Source organism: Camelus bactrianus, chromosome 7 (assembly GCF_048773025.1).
Source record: "Camelus bactrianus isolate YW-2024 breed Bactrian camel chromosome 7, ASM4877302v1, whole genome shotgun sequence".
Classification (NCBI taxonomy): Eukaryota; Metazoa; Chordata; class Mammalia; order Artiodactyla; family Camelidae; genus Camelus; species Camelus bactrianus.
Window position 1 is genome coordinate 14,382,042 of NC_133545.1, and position 19,701 is coordinate 14,401,742.

The 19,701-nt window shown below is 42.2% G+C and overlaps 1 protein-coding gene across 3 annotated transcripts in view; it reads left to right on the plus strand.

Annotated features, from left to right (window-relative positions):
- The window catches only part of DGKI (diacylglycerol kinase iota), a 396,321-nt gene that overhangs the window by 214,628 nt on the left and 161,992 nt on the right, over positions 1-19,701 (plus strand). For 2 of the 3 annotated variants that reach the window (XM_074366970.1, XM_074366971.1), the window contains 3 exons: positions 56-154; positions 10,040-10,122; positions 11,961-12,021. In XM_074366970.1, coding sequence (XP_074223071.1) covers positions 56-154; positions 10,040-10,122; positions 11,961-12,021 — 243 coding nt within the window. The remainder of the gene's footprint in view (positions 1-55; positions 155-10,039; positions 10,123-11,960; positions 12,022-19,701) is intronic. The other variant, XM_074366972.1, reaches the window with a different exon arrangement.

Sequence of the window (19,701 nt, forward strand, 5' to 3'; positions counted from 1 at the left end):
GCCTGCCTTTCGGGTCACAGGTGTATATCTCAATATTGTTGCTTTCTTGCTTCAGCAGGAAAACAAAGGTCGTCCTTTTGTGATAAAACCCATCTCTTCTCCGCTCATGAAGCCCTTGCTTGTGTTTGTGAATCCCAAGAGTGGAGGCAACCAGGTGAGTCATTCCTCTCGAGCTTCAACACTTTCTTGAAAGCACAATTCCCAGCACCAGTTGAAACAGCACCACTAGGGCCCCAATCACTGGAAGACCACCAGTTTGTCCAGTGGGAGACAGCCTTACCCATGGCAGGCAGTGCGAAACCCAGAGGTTCCATGATTTGTCCCACCCCGTCCACGCCAGGCTATACCAGAGGTGCTCAGAAACCTAACTGCTAACATTTTCCTGACAGAGTTTCAAGAAAAGTCATTCTACAATCTCTCTTAGTGAATATATTTGAGGTTACTCAACTAGAGTCAGGAAGCCTTTAATGAACTTATCTTTATTTCTTTCTATTGTAATTTGGACTCAACTACTTTTTCTGCATCTTGAGAGGAAAGCGAGAACAGTGATTTATTATCCATGATAATCGTGAACCACAGACACCACCAGGGCTGTCAAAACTGTATCACCTTCCACAGATTTCGTTTGGTCTTTGCCCAAATCTGATAGCATGATTAGTATCAACCCCATTTGAAGATAAGGAAATGGACTTAGAGAAGTTAAATGTAATAACATATCTAAAGTTATACAATAAAAAAACATAATTACCTCCCCTCACCAAAAAAAAAAAAAAAATTACTCTAGAATCCAGGTCTTTGTCTCCTCATCTAATTCTCTTCTCACTCTCTGAGACTTTTATCAGTTCTCTTCTTTGAGCTTTGATCTTCTGTAACTTTCATGTGAGATTAGATGATAAAATATTTCCTGTGTCCATTAAGTTAAGTGCCCATTTTACATTTTGAGGCAAGATTTCCTGAAGTGTCATGCTAAACAACTTTAAAACTCTTTAGTCACCCCATGTGAGCAGGGGAGTCATATAATTTGGGTTGGCCCAATAGTCCAAGACAATGTTCTTATTATAAAGATAATGGGCATTTTCCAGAACATATTAATTATAGTAAAGCTTCTCTTATGAGAGCTTGTAATTTAAAGAAAATATTATCCCTCCTTTCCTTCCTTCCTTCAAAATTCTTCATAATTTGTGTTAAAAGTCTCTATTAACATTGTAGAGAACAGGGAAAAGAAATGTGTCGTAAGCAGAAAAATAACCTACTTCAGCATCCTGCTCTTGTGAGTTGCTGAATGGTGACCTTCATGTTGTAATCATGGTGGTCCTGAGACTGGCCCTGCAGGAGGAGCTGCAGAGGCGGTTCTTAGGAGTGAGGTTCAGTTTGCCCTGAATCTTACCCACCCTCTAGGTCTGGTCTCACGTTAGCCTAACTAGGATTGGAGACCATGGAACAGAGCACAGCTAATGTAGTTTGACTCCATGATTTTGGCCACCTGAGCACCACATGCTAATTGATGTCAGATATGTTTTATCATGACAGTCTATATAAAACGCATTTCTTAAATCATTATAAGCTTTTCTACTAGGGCATTTAGAAAATTGCAGGTGATCTCTGCCTTTGAGGAGGGGCTGGTTCAGTTAAGATACAGCCTGTTCCTGTTCCAATCTCTGTATAAATTATTAAAGACAGGGACTTCAGAGATGGTCTAATGTTTTTATTTCACTAACTACAGAACAGCTCAAGGAAGCTTAAGTGAATTTCCTAAGGATGTCTTGTTAGTTAATGATACAAAAGGGGCAAATGGGAAAAAGAATTCAAGCAACAACTTTATGTGAGTTTTAAATTGAGTGGATCAGACCGCAAGTGCAGTGGCGTTTCAGAGGTGACTTGGGAGTGATAAGGAAATGGTGTCATGGAAGTGGCTGAAACTGGAGATGGACATCACTCAGTTATGTGGAGGAGAGAAAGCTGGAGTCATGCCCTCTTTCTTCTCTCTATTGTGTCAAATTCCTGTCCATCCTTTAATGCTTAGTAGCACTTTTCTGAGCTATTGCTCAAAATTAATTGCCCTGTCCACTATGCTCCCATAGTCTTTAGCACACACCCGTATTGTGTGATTTGTGACATACATGCTTTATATGCGTCTGTATTGCGAAGATACAGGCTCCGTAATTCCAGGGACTGCACCTCTGAGCCTGTGAGTTCTAGTTCACAGCTTAGAGTGGTGGGCACATGATTGTTTAATAAGCAGTATGTGTAGAAGAAGGGCTGTTGTGATGAAAAGGATTCATTTTGAGCACAATATGGTGAGTCGGGCTTGGAGATTAAATGATTAGAAATGTGAATAAAGATTAGAATGAATTTATGGAGCAGTGTCTTAAAACTTAGCTGAGGATTTGGATTTATACAATGAAAATTCGAGATTTTTTGCCATTTAAAATATTTTAGTTTTGAAAAATATATTTTAACCAAAGGAGTAACATGATGGAAGATTAGAAACATGGAGAACATGTGTAAGTCAGGAGGCTATTTACTTAGACATAAATCAGGTAGAGGGATAGACCGATGGAATGGGTGGGTGGACAGATGGACTGATGGCTGGACATGTGGACTGATGGCTGGATGCATGGATGGATGGATAGATGGGCAGGTGGATGAATGGGATATGCAGAGGGCCAGTAAAGCATCAAGATCTTCCAACAGATTATCTGGAAAGTGGCCTTGTTATTGGTAGGTTTTTGGGAAAGGGAAGAATTATTTTGGGAAAGAGGTTGAAGTGTGTTTGAGGAATTTGAGGTCACAGTGAGGGTTCAGAGTTTTAAAATAGCCAGTGATTAGAAACAGAAGGCTTAGTGAGTTTGCTGTCACTTTATGCACTTTGGCTTGTGAACACATCGCCCTAATGATGTTACCTCCAGAATATCTAGGATTCTCGAAGTATGACTAACCAAATCAAAATGAGTATTATGTAGCTTTAAATTTCTATATATCTCCTCTATATCGTACAATTCTTTCCTAAGCCTAATAAATATAAAGAACATTGTGTCTAAACACGATGTGAAATGTTGGAAAAGGTACAAAGGAATCCAAACAACTACGTCCAATTAGAATCATTCAAATGGACCTCCAGCTGTTTAATGTATTTACAGTTCCTTCTTCAGTCTTAGGATGGGACAGCTTTGAGTGCCCGATGGTGGCGAGCAGGGCAGAGTCACTGTCAGGGATGACCTGACTCCTGTGTCAGGGCTAGCCTTTCCTGAGTGTGGCTGTAACCTGCCCTTAACGTGGCAGGTGATGAGGTACCTGCAGCGGGACAATGCAGGGTCAAAGGAGGGAGCCACCCATCCCATTTGGCAGAACGGAATTGGAGGAAGGGAATTTCTCATTCCTCCGCTCCCGAGTCTCATTTGTTCCATCTGTTGCCCCTCTTCTTTTTTCTCTCTGACCCAGATAAGCCATAGTTGAGACAAAGAGGCAGAGCAGAACAGAGGGTGGCAGTGGAAACAAGACAGGTGACCCCCAGGATGGGGAGACTGCAGAGGAGACATACCCCTTCTCACCTGGAGTTCCTCCTTCTGGAGCATTCTGTGCTCAAACCTTAGATGGTGTGATGTTCTTTTTTGGGAAGGGAGCCCATTCACTTTTATTTACCTTACAGACAAGCTGAGACGAGTAACATGACCTCTGTATTTACTTGATGTTCTCAGTCATGAGAACCTTTGAAATCCTGCTCATCAGAATTCTTATCTGGAAATTTGCAGTTTCAGGAACATTCAGGAAATATCAGCCCAACATTAGTGTTCACTCGGTTAAATTCTATTTGAGTATGTGACTCTTACTCCCTTCTTCTAGTCCAGTGACTTCCAAATTTTTGTGTAAAGAAAACCCACGGGAGACACTTGTTAGAAATGCTCTACCCCGTAAAATCTGATGGCAGCAGGTCTGGGGGGCGGCCCAGGAACACCAGCGGTTAGCTGGCATCTCGGATGATTCCAGTAACATTGAGGGAAGTGTCATCGGAGCCATTTCAGGGTCCCTGAGCTGACCTGGCTCTTGTGTGAGGAGCACAGTGGGTGAGAATTTATTTGAGATGGAAGTTTATCTTCCTGTTTGAAAAATAGCATCTTAGCTCGTCCTTACTATCTTTAAGGAGCCTCATCTCTTAGGTTAGAAGTGGTTCCTAACCCTCGCTGCGTATCAGGATGATCCTGGCAGCTTGTACAGCGATGTCTGCCCCACCCGCACCGAGAGCCCGTGAGGATAGGCCCCCTTAACTGGTCTAAGCTCCTTGGTGATTTTCTTGTGTAGCCCGTGTTGAGAATCATGGACTTTCGTTCTTAAACTTTAATGTGTGTAAGAATCCCTTGGGGATCATGTTAAAATGCAGATTCTGATTCAGGGAGTCGGGGGTGGCCCTGAGGTCCTGCTTTTCTAACAAGCTCCCTGGCGGCGCCGGTGCTGCTGCCCAGAGACCACACTCTGATGAGCAAGAGTTTACTGCAGCCAATAGAGAAAGACTTTGTTGTCGTTGTTGTTAAATCTTGATTTTTGCCTTTTAGTAATTGACTTATTCTGCTCATCTGTGTCTGGATATAAAGAAGGTTCTTGAGGGTCAGTTTTCAAACTTAAAGGAAAAAAAAAATAGGTGACTTGCTGAAGCTTCTGTTCTTTAAATTACTAGACTCTACTGCCATCTGCTGGCAAGTAAAATATCTATAGTTTGTTTTTTGGATTTTTGATTTTTCCTTTCTGCAGTATTTTATGTGTCTGGAAATTTCCCCACACTTGGCGGGAATATGTTGAGCTGAACTCATACAGAGACTGCTTTATGTCCTCTTTTAAAACAATCCCTTCTCGTAAACAGTTGCTTCACAATAATGGTCTCTGTTGCTCTAGCATTCTTCAGGCAGAGATGTTCCTGGGTGTGGTGCAAAGCTTTAGAGGGGGTCAGCGCTGCTGTTGTTGGGACCTGAATTATTTGAGGGAACAGGCACTGACCACAGGACCAACTTTGAGTGTCTCCTCTTGTGGAAAAGATAGGACAGGAAAGATAAGCTTTACTCCCGCACGATCCTCTTCTCAGCATGGAAACCCGAGGGCTTGAGAAATAGGCCCCATCTCTTACGTTTATCTCCGCTTTAACCAAAAAACGTATTATTGTTCTTGGATGCCCCTGACTCATTAACATGTTCGTACCTGAGTCTTATGGGCCCTTCTGATGTCTCTCAGTGTTTTCTGCTTCCACACTGCGTCTCCTCCGTGCGCTCTCATGAATTTCTTCCAGTGATATAGGTTATAAATTCACAGTTAGGCAGGCCTTCTTTTTTTATTGGGCTATAGCAGATTTATGATATTATATTAGTTTCAGGTGTACAGCATAGTGACTCAGTATTTTTATAGATTATGCTCCATTTAAAGTTTTTATAAAATATTGGCTGTGTTCCCTGCACGCAGGTGTTCTGACCACTGGAGTCAGTCCGGCCAGCCAGTCCTGAGAGCCAAGCGGTCCAGACCTTGGGAGCTCGCACTGTTCAGTGTGAAATCCCAGGGTCCAGGGGTGGCCTGAGTTGGACCCTAGATTGGAGTTCCCCAGGAGCTCATCAGGGGGCTCTAGGGGGAAGGGATATTTTATCCGTGGACAGGCTCATACTGACTGAATTCACACCACTGTCACCCCTCCGAAGTCGGGCCAGGGAAAGTCAGCCAGGTGGGGGCAGAGGAGGGGACACTAAGTAACTGCGAGTCCGAGTCCCCGGACTATTTCTGCCTCAGTGAAGAAGTTATTTTCTGTGATGCTCAACGTGAGGATAAATCAAGAATCATTGTCTTTAGATAAAATTTTAGACTCATAAAGCTTAGAAGGCTGGAAAGAGGGTGAGGGGCCGTCAGTCAGTATCAGCACATGTCACAGTCCAATCTCAAGACCTTCATGTCAAGCCAGCCTCAACATGTGGAATTAAAACAACTAAACAGTGAATATGTGGACAGTCCCCTTTTCCAAGTCACAATATTGAGAGAGTGTGAGAGTGTAGGGGCAGCTATCCTAGTCTGTTCAGGCTCCTATAACAATATACCACAGACTGGTGGCAGATAAACAACAGAACTCGATTTCTCATGGTCTGGAGGCTGAATGTCCAAGGTCAGGGCACCAGCAGCTTTGGTGTCTGGTAAGAACTTGCTTCCTGGTTCACAGACAGCCATGTTCTCACTGTGTCCTCACCTGGTGCAAGGGGCACGGGAGCTCTCTGGGGTCTCTTTTGTGAGGGCACAGATGCCATTCATGAGGGCTGCACCCTCATGACCCAACCACCTCCCAGAGGCCCCACCTCTTAGCACCATCGTATTGAGGGCGAATTTTGGAGGAACAGACATCAGTGATTAGCACTGACTAAACCAAGCCACCTAGAACCTTTGATAGGTCTGGGGCCTGGATGTCTAGCTCCTTGGTCTGTGGTCAGGCTGATGTATCCACGTGTAGTCCAGGTTCCCTGAGTAACATGCTTCAGTGACTCTCAGTTCCTGCAGAACAGAGCCTGCGCTCCTTAGCCTGCACGCCTTCATCTGCAGCTCACTCGGGCAGGTTCCTCTCCCACGGCCCCTGCCTCACGGGTCAAAGACTGAAAGGAATATAGGCTTCCCATAGCATGTCTTGCTGTTTCACACACCTTGTGCCTTTACGCTGAAACTTCTTCCTCTACCCCGTATAAAAAGAAATGGTTAACTCTACTCATCTTTCAAGACAAAGTTCCCAATCTATACAAAGGAAGCCTTTGCCTTATCCCCAGAGCTGGGCTTACAGTATCTCCTCCAGCCTGTCATACTTCTTAGCAGGCATCTCCATCAGAGCATTTACCATGCTTAGTGAACGAATTTACTTTGTGTGGGTCTCCTTCTGAGCTCCTGAGTGTGCACCCAGGCACAGAGTTTGAGGTTTAATACAGGTTTATTGAGTAAATCAGGTGTTCCTTTGGGATTGTTTGGGTTAAGAGATTTCTTAACCTCTTCCTTCCACTGTTTTTTCCTCAAGTCTTTCTTACTGCCTGGACAGTTCTCTTCATGATCTAGATGGTACCCCCAGGATATAAACCGGCTGGCTTAGTAACAGAGTCCCGCGCCCATCACGAGAGGCACCTTGCTTTAATGACGATCGATGTGCTGCTTTTTGAGCTGACCCATTCTTAACTGATTCTCCATACCCTCAAATCATTATATTTTCCTTTATGAATAATGCAGAGGGCTTCCTCTTAGGGACAAGATCTTCTCTGTCTTGTCTGTCTCTTATTCCCTCACCTGAAACTGTGGCTACGCACATAGTAGGAAAATGGATGGATCTTGTTCATTTCCCTCTAGAACTGTCTCCCTATTTTCTTGGAAGCTGTTTTATCCTGCCCCACCCTGTTCCCCAACACCTAGAGCTGGAAAGAACAGTGTTTTATCCTTCCTTAGGAAAACCCAATCTCACAATATCTTAAAAACTTCTATGGTCAATGAGGTATTACTTCTCCAGCCGTATGTATGAGAACCCTCCCCAGAGTATATTAGAATTCATGTGTTAAACTGTTTCTTCCTTTAGAGAAAACTAACAGAAGTCTTGCACAGAAGTTCAGCTTGTGCATGGCATATAGCACGTGATGACTATGGGAGTGTCTGGAACTTGTTACTGAATGACAGTTGTGTAATGATGGAGTAGATTTAATCTTGCCAGTGAGAAAGAAAGACATTACTCTTTTTTGTCAAACCATTCAATTCTATTGAGTAAATTATCCCCGTCAAAGCCCTAACATGGCTTACCCTGGAATAACAGCAGAGTTTTGTAGAACTGACCTAAATTTAGTCCTCTTTTCTCTACCCACCAAGATTGATTTAAAGCATTGCAATATTTTTCATTCAGACACATCATTTTTTTGCTAATGAATGTATTTTAGAAAGATTACTTACAAAAGAAGAAACTACATCACGCCTGGACGTAAACTCTGATAGGGCAGCTGTGTGTGGTGATGCACGTCGCCCCTGCACGACTCCAGAGAGCACCATTCCAATAGGCGGCAATGTTAAGTGGTGCCTCCTAGAGGCGGGAGGTGCAAAACTTGCCAGCCTTAAAAAATACCCCTTCCTCAAAAGGATAAATGTAGATAATTAGGTGTTCCAACTAACACAAATTGAAAATGAGCAAAAACTAAAATGGTGTGGACACTCAAACCTTTAAAGAAATTTGAAGTTTAAAAAAACCCTCTCAATGCTTTTTATTTTTATTTTTGAAAGGTGTTAATTACCTAGTATTGTATGGGTAAGGGAAAAAGCTGAAACTGAGGTGTGCACTCTACCACAGCCAAAGGTTACAACAAGGAAGGAGTAATTAACATCAATGAGTCATATTGCCCTAGGAATCTAAAAAATGAAAAATTAATTTTCTGGCAAGGCAGTTGGAAATTTTTTGTAAATTGATTGGTCATTAAAATGATTCTGGGGTTACTTGTTAAACATAAAAGATGGCTTGAAGTAATCCCCAACTGACTTGATACCAAAGCCTGGTGTGGGAAGAAGAGAATGATCCAGTATTTAATTATTATTATGTGTCTAAATCTATGTCTGAATTTTATAGGAAGCAAAATATATCATTTGGTGGAACTGAAGGATTCGTTATAATAATTAAGGATAGAATGTTATTCCTAAATTTACAACAAGCACATGATAAAGCAGAACTTTTAAAGTATAGGTTTGGATGAAATGCAGAACAAAAGACCTACACTGGCCCCTGTAACAACTGGCATAACAATGTGATAATTATAAACTATGCTTTAGCCCTCATACCCTCAAGTGTAATTTAATGAATAGATTATCAAAGCAGCAAAAAAAAAAGAAAGGGACTAACATTTACAAAGGACTATTTTGTGCCACGTACTGTGCTGGATACGTAACTTACTGATTCACTTAATTCTCATAATCACCCTGGAAAGTAGACGTTGCCCTGTTTTACGTGCTGAATTTCTGGAGGATGGTAAGTGCTCACAGTCACCCAGTTAGAACACCCAAGTTAGCTCTGGCTCAAATATTGTGCTATTTCTCCCATACTAGGATGCCTCTCCAACACAGCCCACAGGTGTACAAACTTAGGAGTATTTTTAAGAAAGGGCAATCATGGTATCTAATAAAGAGAGTATGATTGTAAGTGACAGATGCTGCCCAACTGATCAAATACTATTTACTGTGGTTGATAATGCTCTAAAATGAGGGACCCTACTTGATTTTAAAGCTCTTTTTTAATACTACTAAAAAATTCTTCCTTCATTTCTTTTTCGCTTAGTTCATTTTATGAACTGCCTTGTATTTGCCATGATGATATCTCCATAAATGTCACAATTACTTAAAACACTCCAAAAGTGGTTATGGGAGAGAGAACAACACAAACAGACATAGACGTGGAAATTGAGAAAAACGACACAGTAAGATTTGACAGCACTAACTAGAGAAATTATATATGAAAAGTAATGGGGAGCCTCTGTGTGGTTATTTCTGCCGTGGTTAAAAACCACATTTCAGTAAAACCACACTTAGCTAACACTCCATATTTCATACTATGCAAAGACAATAGTAATCTGCACAATAAAATAAAAATTAATGTTAAATTACAGAGGTTGGTTAATAACTTCCCTATGTGAATTTTCATGCATTAAATAATGATGGTGAAAGCTAATAGGTACTGACCAGTAAGCACTTAGGCATGCCAGCCACTGTCCTGTGCTCCTCAAACATCATCGCATTTAATCCTTGCAACAAGTCTGTGAACTAGGCATCCTTATCTCTGCATTAGAGAAGAGAGCTGAACTTGATGGAATCAAAGAACTTTCCCAACAGCTGCACAGGTTAGACAAGCCTACTCTAGGCATTCGACCCATGTATCTCAATGGCCGAAGCCCATGATTTAAACTCCTACTCTGCACTGTTAAGATATTATTTTTTAAAACAGGATTTATTTTTGCTCTTTAAATGAGCAGCTAATATTTGGAAATTTCTTTCTACTATTGTCATTTTTTTTTTTCCCTTACAGGGAACCAAAGTCTTGCAGATGTTCATGTGGTACCTGAATCCACGGCAAGTGTTCGATCTTTCTCAGGAAGGACCAAAAGACGCGTAAGTCAAGAGGTACCCTCCATGGTCTGTACTGTTTGAGGCAGGTGAGAAGGACGTTCTGCTTTGGAGTTGAGCTTTATTATTGGATTACCTCGTGAAATATTTCTGACCATCTCTCATCTACTGTCTCACCTCTTCTATCCTCCCTTTAAAACGTCATCTGATGTTTCCCTGTTCATTGGGTTGGTTTCCTTCATCACATACCTGCTCAGTGATTAACTCAGCAAAGACCCCTAGTGTGTTTGCCACTTCAGCACTCGTAGATTATGCGTGAGTCTGAACTGGGAAAGGATCCATCCTTTTTCTACTTATGTATGTACAACTTTGGAGATGTACATGAAGGGGAAGGTGAGTGTATCTTTGTGGAGAATGGCCATATCTGTTTATGCATATGTTCATGTATTTAAATTAGAGGTTATATGTGTGTCCATTGAGTGACTAATTGATTGATGGTACCTATGGATTCCACGCCAGAGTGGGAGAGGCATTTAAATTCCTGTTCAATCCCTCGTCGGAGCCTCTCAGAAATTTCATTCTGGTTTTGTTGGAAGGGATGAAAATGCAGTCTAGACGTAGGTGACGTGTGTCCTGTGTCCGCTATGGTGGAGGGGGCGTGAAAGAGCAGGCATATTTTTGCTGTTGTCTGGCTCCCCTTTTAAAACCCGTCTAGTAAAATAGTTCAGATATCATCTGGTAAATTTTAGAACCTCAGGGATATTGTTTTTAAATACGAAACAATATCAGAGGCAAGGAAACACCAGTTCAGATGATTTCTAGAAAAATTATCTTCCTGTATGAAGTGGATAAATTATATATTTTAAGCATGCAAGAGAACATTAAATGTGAAAATTAACTTCTGTTGTCATTCTCTTACTCTATGAACTACTTTGCCCCTAGAGTTTGCTGTAAGACTTCTATGTATTTTTTGTGTTTGGATGTATTAAGGCAAATCTGCTACCCTGGCTTTTGCCCTTTAAATGTTTACTTTTAAGACTTTATCATTTTAGTTAGGCTTTAGGTAGATACTTCATAGATCACCATAAAGAAAATGACAGGACAGGAACTATTTTTGGAAAAAAGTATAACTTGATTTAAATAGATGTTTTCTGGAATGGAGCCATTAGGGTTTGCTTAAGCAAACATTTTGGCAGGAGCAGTATCACTGCATTTTCTTAAGAGACAACACGGAAGATCTAATTTGAAGCAGGCAAATTAAATATAAAGAAAAGCCAGTAAATCCCTCTTCGGGCTGAGGACCATCAGTTGGGGGTCGAGCGTTAGTGAGTGAGCAGAGAGGGAGATGAAACTGTGGGTGCTGTAGTAATTATGCTAGTGGGGTGTCCTTCCCCATCTCTCTGAAAAAGGTTTTCTAGGATTAAGAGTGGGAAGCATAGGTTTGAAAAATAAATAGGTCCAGGAAAAGTTAATTAAATATAAGGACCTTTGATTAATGATGGTTTTCTCTGAGAAAAGAAGGAGGAGAATGATTGGAAAGAAAAGGAAGGAAGGAAGTCAACACTAATGAGGAAGATGATGTGAGTTGACACATTAATAGGAATTACAGGAAATAAAACGCTAGGACATCCTAAAATCCCATTCCAGTGTTGCCCATTTAAAAATGATGTTTGCTGCCAACCTCTAATCCAGTTGTTGGAGTCAGTCCTCTTGTGATTACTTGCTAACTAGTTTCGATGGTATAATCATCCTTGTGATTATCCATTTTCTCCAGTGGACACCCTCCACCCCCCGCTCCTTTTTCGCTGTGTGCTGGAATAAGGCTCTCCGCTATGGCCAGGGACACGCTCTTTTGTTTACTTTTTCTTCTGTTTCCTCTACAGGCTTGAGTTGTATAGGAAAGTACCAAACCTGCGAATTCTGGCCTGTGGTGGGGATGGAACGGTAGGTCCTTGAAATAGAATCCAGTTCTTGCCCTTGCTTCTTCCATCTCTTTTGTTTTCTTCATGACAGTTCTTTCTTCATTCCCACCTCATAGTCTTTCCCCTACGACATATGTCTCTTACGTGAATCAAAGCCCCTAGGGTTAGGAGGGGCTTTGTTACTGCCCTTAGGGATTCATACTTCATCTTTCTAAATTGTTTCACTCCCTCCACTATGCTGTAACCTTTCCTGTTCCACAAAGTAGGATGCGGTCAGATCATTAGAATGAAGACTACAGATGACTAAATTCTTTTAAAAATAGAAACTGACCTATTTCCTTTTTTTCTTCATTTTGCAACTTGCTTTTTAATCACCTGATCATATTTTTGATGTTTATCTATGTTGGTACATGTACTTCAAGTTCATTTATTATAACTGTAATATAACACTTTATATATTATATGAATACACCATGATTTATATATAAATTTCAGCCCAGAAGCCTGTCCACTAGATTTTATAGCATAATATTTGCATGATTTTGTTACAAATTATCCATTTGTTCTATTTTGTTTGTTTGTTTTGGGGGAGGGGTTTGGTTCTTTGTTTATTTTTTGGGTGGGCATGTAATTAGGTTTACTTATTTATTCATTCTTAGAGGAGGTACTGGAGATTGAACCCAGGACTTCATGCATGCTAAGCATGCGCTCTACCATTTGAGCTATACCCTCCTCTGTCCGTTTGTTCTTAATAATTGGTCCCAGCTATGGAGGAGAAGTGTGTGTACACAATTGAATCACTGCTTTTTGCTTTTTTAATAGTGGAAATAGACCTTGGAATCCTGACCAGCATTGGTTTGCCTTAAAGATCGCTGATTGCTTCCCTTTATAGTCATTTTTGAAGAAAAGATAGAACTAGCCTGAAGTTGACTATCACAGGTGTATTTCCCCCCGTTTGTCTCATCTGTTTCTCAGTTTACCCTCTACTTGGCTGATACAGTTAGCAAACACAAATCATTGAGAATCGTGACATTTAGATTTTGCTGTCCAGTATCTTTTTACTTCTGTATTTGGAGTATGATCTCTTAGGATTTTATTATGAGCTATCTTTGTCTTTTCTCTAATCTTCCTAATTAGGATGTTTTATTCTCAAAGGTAGCAATGAAATCTTCTAATTTTATCCTTCATACCACACGAGCCCTTATGTAGCACTGGATACACATTATATAGTAATAAACACAACCAGGAAAAAACAAAAAACAATGATTCCACTGGTCCATTAAGATTTTCTGTGGAGATGAAAACATTTTTCAGTTGGGAAAACAGTGTTGACTATTCTTCGAGATTCTAGTATACGTTATTAGCTTTTAAGATTCGTGTAAAGTCTTACAGCAGAGAAGCCAAACCTATTTGACTTGGTTTAACCCAATCTTTTCTAAAAATGTTTGACCATGGGGATGTGGCTGGGGTCCTGAAATCATAGTTCTTCCTCTTAAGTCACCGTTACCTCAGATCCACACTGGTGGCCTGTTCTATCTCCATACCTTGGGCTTCACCGTGGATTAGGTGTCCACCTTCCAGACTTCCCCGTTACCCATGCACCTCCCCTCACCTCTCTCTGCCCCCACTGCTGTCTTCCTTTCCTCCACTCAGCAGGTACATGTAGGAAGCAGTGTTCTGGGTTACGTGGTACTGAGGCATTCTCTGCAATTAGGAAAAGTGTTTGGAAACATGGGATTCAAAGCATGAAGGACAAAGAGAGAAGAGAGCCGAGACCAGACACGTGTGAAGTGTCTATCATTATGGAGTCAGAGCCAAGAGTTCTCAAAAGGAAAATGAAAAGATAAAAGCAGAAGGACCACCGGTAGACTATTATATCAAGAAAAAAACAAAAAGGAGTTTCAAGACAGGGGTAGTGATTATATCCTTAAGAAGAGACTGAAGGACTACTGATTTGGAGACTAGGAAGTAACTGGTGGTTTTCAAGAAAACAGTTTCAATAGAGCATCAGGGACGAAACCCAGAGTGGGCGGGACTTGGTACCACTCTAATGAGTTCTAATGACCAGATCAAATTACAGCATTGAATCTCTGTAAATACTCTCTGATGCCTTTAATGTCACCTTCTTGACAGGTAGACTGCCTGGTTCTCCTACTTCCCTTACCCCATCTTTTCCAGCATCTCTTCTTTAAATGTACCGTAATTAGTGGGTATTCCACAAGGCTAAATATAACTTTTCATTTATGTTCTAGGTATTTTTTCCTCATTGGTACAGTATCTATGTTCCTGACTTTGGGTTTCACATTCTTCTACGTAACTCAAAACTGCACTAGACGTTAATGCTTGGGTCCCTTACAACAGCCATGAAAAGTAGTCCATTTCCCCTAGAGTTGGTGCATATTTTTGAACTAATTATTTTTGTCAGTGGTAACCTCTATAGTCCAATTGCCCAGAATCAAAAATTGGTATGTCTTATACCCTATGTAAAAGCAGGCTTTATTTTCTTTTACCTTATTAAAATAAGGTGTTTTTTGAAAGCTATATGGGATTTATGAAATATGTATCGAGATATGTGATTGATATTTTTATCAGTTTAACATATGAAACTTTTCATTTTGAGTGGGGGCAGAGTTTGTATAAAGAGGTGGCACTCTGGTGGGATTCATGAAGAAAAACTGTTGTCTCTAGGCAGGTGAAGGATAATTTCTGAGTGCCGGGTATATATTTGACTTAAGATGTTCAGCCTTTATTTAGTGAGGGCACCCATCACTGCAGAGGCTGTCAGAATTCTGGCGGTACGGTGACAGGATTCCAGGAGGAATCAGAAATGGAATCTTCTTGACTGGTTAGGATGAGGATGTTTTAACCCTTAATCACATTAGTTTGTGTACAAAGTATTATTTAATATAGAGACATCTTGCAGTAATTTGGAAAAACATTCTTAGGCTTCAATATTACTTTCTTTATTTTTATGCTATTAAATGTGCAAAGAGGGTGGGGAGGTACAGCTCAGGGGTAGAGCGCGTGCTTAGCGTGCATGGGGTCCTGGGTTCAATCCTCAGTACCTCCATTAAAAGAAAAAATGCAAGGGGGCAGAGTGGTCCATCTCCCAATATGCGCTTGGAGGTGGAAGAGGTGGTTCTGCCATTATTGCTGTGGCTTTTGGCAAGTTCCTTAACATCTTTTGAGATGTTCTAAATCTGAAAGGGGGTACATTTGGATCCCTAAGGGTCTTCGCAGCTGTGGCATTATATTAGTGTAGACCATTGCTGTTCAAGGGAACTTGCCATGTTTTTTAAATTTCTAAAAGATACTTTAAAAAAGTAAGAAGCAGGTGAAATTAATTTTATAATATATTTTATTTAACCTGTATATCCAAGCTATTATTTCAACATGCAATCAATATATAAGTCATTAAGGGGATATTTTATACTTAATTTGTACTGTCTTCAGAATCCAGCATGTATTTTAAACGTACCCCACTCAGATTTGGATCAGCCACCTTTGATCACTCCGTCACCATGTGGTGCCAGTGGTGACTACAGGGGACCGTCCAGGTGTAGTCTCTTCGTAACTGGTTTGCATGGTTCCAAGGTTGTCACATCGTTGCAGGTACCCTAAGGGCTGGCCCCATCTTCGATCTCTAGGCTGAGAAAACTAAGCACCCTGTGCCCTGCCTTAGCACAGCCATAGCAGGGAAGAAAGAACTATTTCCCTTTAACTGACAGAGACAAGCAGGTAGTTCTGCACACCCCTTCTCCCTCAGGTCTCCATGTCGCAGCCCCTCTCAAGAAGCCCCGTGCACCCTCAGCAGCCCTCCCTGCGAATGAGGGGACAGGCAGTCTAGATAGATCTACATTGTTTCCAAAAAGCTCAGACCTTGACTTTTATCTCCATTTCTTTAGGGCTGATTTTCAACATTTCTTTTAACACAAAGTGACTTCGTAAACTACTAAATGCAAATATAAAAATATCCAAAGGAAGAGTCGTAGTGGACATGTTAGGAAGGGACAGCCAGTTGTCAAATGCTGCGTATCAGTTATCTTTGCGAATTCAGAAACGGTGCCCTCGTTTTCCTTTGATTTCTCCACATGAGTACCCGTCCCTTTTCTGCCTGCAGATAATGTGAGAAGATGCGACGTGCATCGGCTGTGTTCAAAGAAAATGTCAGCGCAGGGTCCTCTCCGCCTCTCAGCCAGCTCTAATCTTTGCAGACTGCTGAATGCAAACATTGCCCCACGTGCACTTGGGGAACACTGGGTGGTGGTGACAGCTGAACGCGGCCAGGTGGTGGCAGCATTGGCCAACGGCTGCAGCCGCTCAGCTGGGCGGCTTTGCCCAGGGTCAAAGCCCGGGACCCTGGTGTTCTAGACGGGCAGCCCTGCTTTTCCTAACACAAAGATAGGAAAGTGACCTTGCCCAATCCAGATCATTTTCCTCCGTTGTGGTGGAAAATATGCCAAGTGCTGTGTGTTGCATTTAATTAATTTTAACTGAAGGGGTGCTGGATGAGCTGGGGGAGATGGCTTGGGGTAATGCGAAAGCCCCAGCAAACACAGCCTCTGCCAGCGAACCTGCAGTCTGGACTTCAGCAGGGGCAGGTTCTGGTTCCCAGGAAGGGAGAGCCCCCAGTAACAGCTTTGGGCCGTAAGGGCTTTTACAAAGCTTCGCTCTCCTAGGGGCAGAAACACGGATTATTGCTCACGGTCTTTTATATCTCCTGCTATTAGTTTCTCTCTCTCTCTCCCCCTGGCACTTTCCTGCTGCGGTGCCGCTTGGCTATTACTGTTTTTGATCGTCAATGAAAGAAAGACTTCATGTCTCGAGGGCAATCAAAGGTGGGATCGATTTGTGAACTTGAGGCTCAACTTTAAGTGGAGAGACAGGAAGAAGGAAGGCATTTTGCTTCTAGGGAATTGGACCTTTATGGGTGAAGTAAAGAAAGAAGGAAAATACAGCTCCATCATAGCAGTTACTGTTAATCCAGTGTTTCCTCATTGTCAGGCACATGCTAAACAGTTTCTACATGTTATTTAATGGATAAAATACTCCTAAGAGTTATCCTTTTTCACATAATGGGGAACTTAGGTTAAGTGACTTGCCTCAACTCACCTGGCCAGTATGTGATGGAGCAGAGCTTCAGACCCAGCTGGGCTCCCTCTGGCTGTGTGTCTTCCCTGCACCCCTGTGCTGTGTTGCCTCCCCAAGAAGCTGGTGGTTGGGTAGTGATCACGTAGCTCTCGGATGAGAAAAACTATTCAGGAGTTGTGCAAAGACGCAGACCCACTTCAGTCAAAGTACTGTGAGCCTACTAACATTGTGATTGTTCGTGAGGGAATTTTAAGACACACACAAAAATCTGTGCTGTGAAAGGCAGGAGGCTTTTGATGACTACAGGTGTTACACTGTAATGACATACTGAGATAATCTGCTTATATTCAAGGGGAAAATTAAATAGTTGATTAATTGGCTGTTGGAAAAAGGAGCTAGAATCTCTATGCATGTTTTTAGAGCAAATCATTTGACAAGAAAGAGGAAGTTCCTTTACATTCATATCAGCTGTATGTTTTCCTTTTATGCTTAAGGCCGAGTGCAAGAGGGGAAGAAGATGGTGAGGAATCAAAGGGTCTTGAGGGCTCCTGCCATTATGGGGAAACGCAGCCCAGTTTCAGGTGGATTCTTGGCAGCCTGCCTTGGCAGGAAACAAGAAGAAAAAGAATAGGAACAGAACTTAAGGTTTGAATGAGGACAGTTATACTGATCAAAGGACGATTAGAGGACACCTTATCAATTCGTGGAAGTTATGGAACATTTATTGCAAAGTCATTTGAGCACTATTTGTGTTTCATGGGCTATGAGTTAATCTCTGACCTTCATAAGAGCGTTATTCCTGGGATTTAGAACTCTCTTTAAGCTCAGCATCAGAGGAGGTGGTTTGGCTGTGTGTGATTTTTCCCTCCTCTTCCTCTGCATCCTTTCACTATCCCTTTCTAGTAGTTGAGTGGTTCCCAGGATCCTGAAACCAGAGTCAGGTTCTCTGTAGGTGGCCAAGGCCTCCCATCCTGAGGCCACAGGGTCGGGGTGTTTCAGGTGTGTGGAGTGCTCGAAATCTGGCCCCGCTGCTAGAGAGGGGCTTTGTCCCTACAGCCCTGAGGCATCTCAGCTTTCTACGGGTTGTGGCTTCAGGCAGTGGTTCTCCACCCTCTCCTCCTGGCCTCTTTCCTGCTGGCCCGGAGGGAGCCCCGCCCTGTTCATACACAGCCTCCTGCCAGCAGGGGGTGAACTTTTATTCCCCATCATCAGATAGAAGCCAAACTCCTTGCCTTCTCTGCTGTTTTGTGCTTGGTTTGTTTCTGGCCCATGAAGATTTCTTTTTACCCTATTGTTGTGTCTAGAGTGAAATGGGATGTTGAAACTGTGAACTCATAGTATTACCTTTACCAAGAAAAGATAGACCTATTTCAAATAAACATAAGGAAAATAATTCCAATTTAAATCTACCTAAAAGAAAATGGGCTGACTTGTGAGTACAAATCCTAAAGGGGAGGCTGCATGTTTGACTCTCAGATAAGTTTGTTAAAGAAACTGCCTTCTTTCCCCTGCTCTGTATGGGATGTTGAGTTAGATTTCCAGTAAGTTTCACTGCATTTCTGAGAGTCCCTGGTTCTGCTCAGGGCTGTTTACATGTGCAGTCAGTGAGCCCAGATTGTTGGGATTTCTGAGTCTTCACGTCCTTCTTAATGCTCTGTAAACCCCTTTCTTGCAGTTTAATTAGGGGTGTCATCTTTTACTGTGTTTGGTCTATGCTTCTAGCAGCACAGGAACAGTAGTCTAGTCATCTGAACAGCTCTTTTTTCTTTTACTTCAATAGCAGGGTTAGGGGGGATTGTGAATAAGAGAAGCACTAATGGTGCTGGGTCGGAATCTAAGGACTCGTGTGAAGTGAATCGCCCAGGCTGGGGGATGGAGGGACTTCCGGACACTTGTATAGGTCGGGAATCTTAGTTGACCATATTGAGTGAACATGGTGGCATCCCTTTCTAGAAAGTAAACACAATTTGAGATTTCTTGATGAATGGGCAAGTTTTACATCCTGGGAAGCAGTCTTCGTGGAGGGGAAAGGGTTTTAGATGGGAGTCAAGACATCCAGCGTGACCTCACTGCTACCACTGCTGATGGTTTAGTCTTGAGCACATAACATGACCTCTCTGCCCCACGGTTAATAAATCTGCAAGTCAACTGGATTTGATTAAGCAGTTTCCAGGGTTTCTCCAGCACCCCAAAGCTTCCAAAGGTACATGCCATTGTCTCCGGGATGGTCAGGCTGTTGCCGGTGGATCCAACCGGTGTTCCAGGTTCTTGTCCCGTCCCAGAAAGAATTCAGAGACAAGACGTAGAGGTTAAAAAAAGTAAAGTGAGGATTTATTAAAGGATGGATAGTACACTCTCGAGGGGAGAGCGGGCAGGCTCAGGTGAGCGGCTGCCCTGAGTTTCTTTGGCAGGTTAGTTACATACGGTGTAAAAATGAATGGGCGGAATATTCATTGAGAAGGGAAGGGCTTGGGGTCATATTTCCTGACTATCATCCCAACTCCATCTTCCCAAAGGAGGAGGGATTTTTGTCCTTATTTAGTCTGGATCAGAAGTGTCCTGGTGTCGGTGCATGATGGGTACTTCTGACCTGCAAGGCTAATTTTATTGA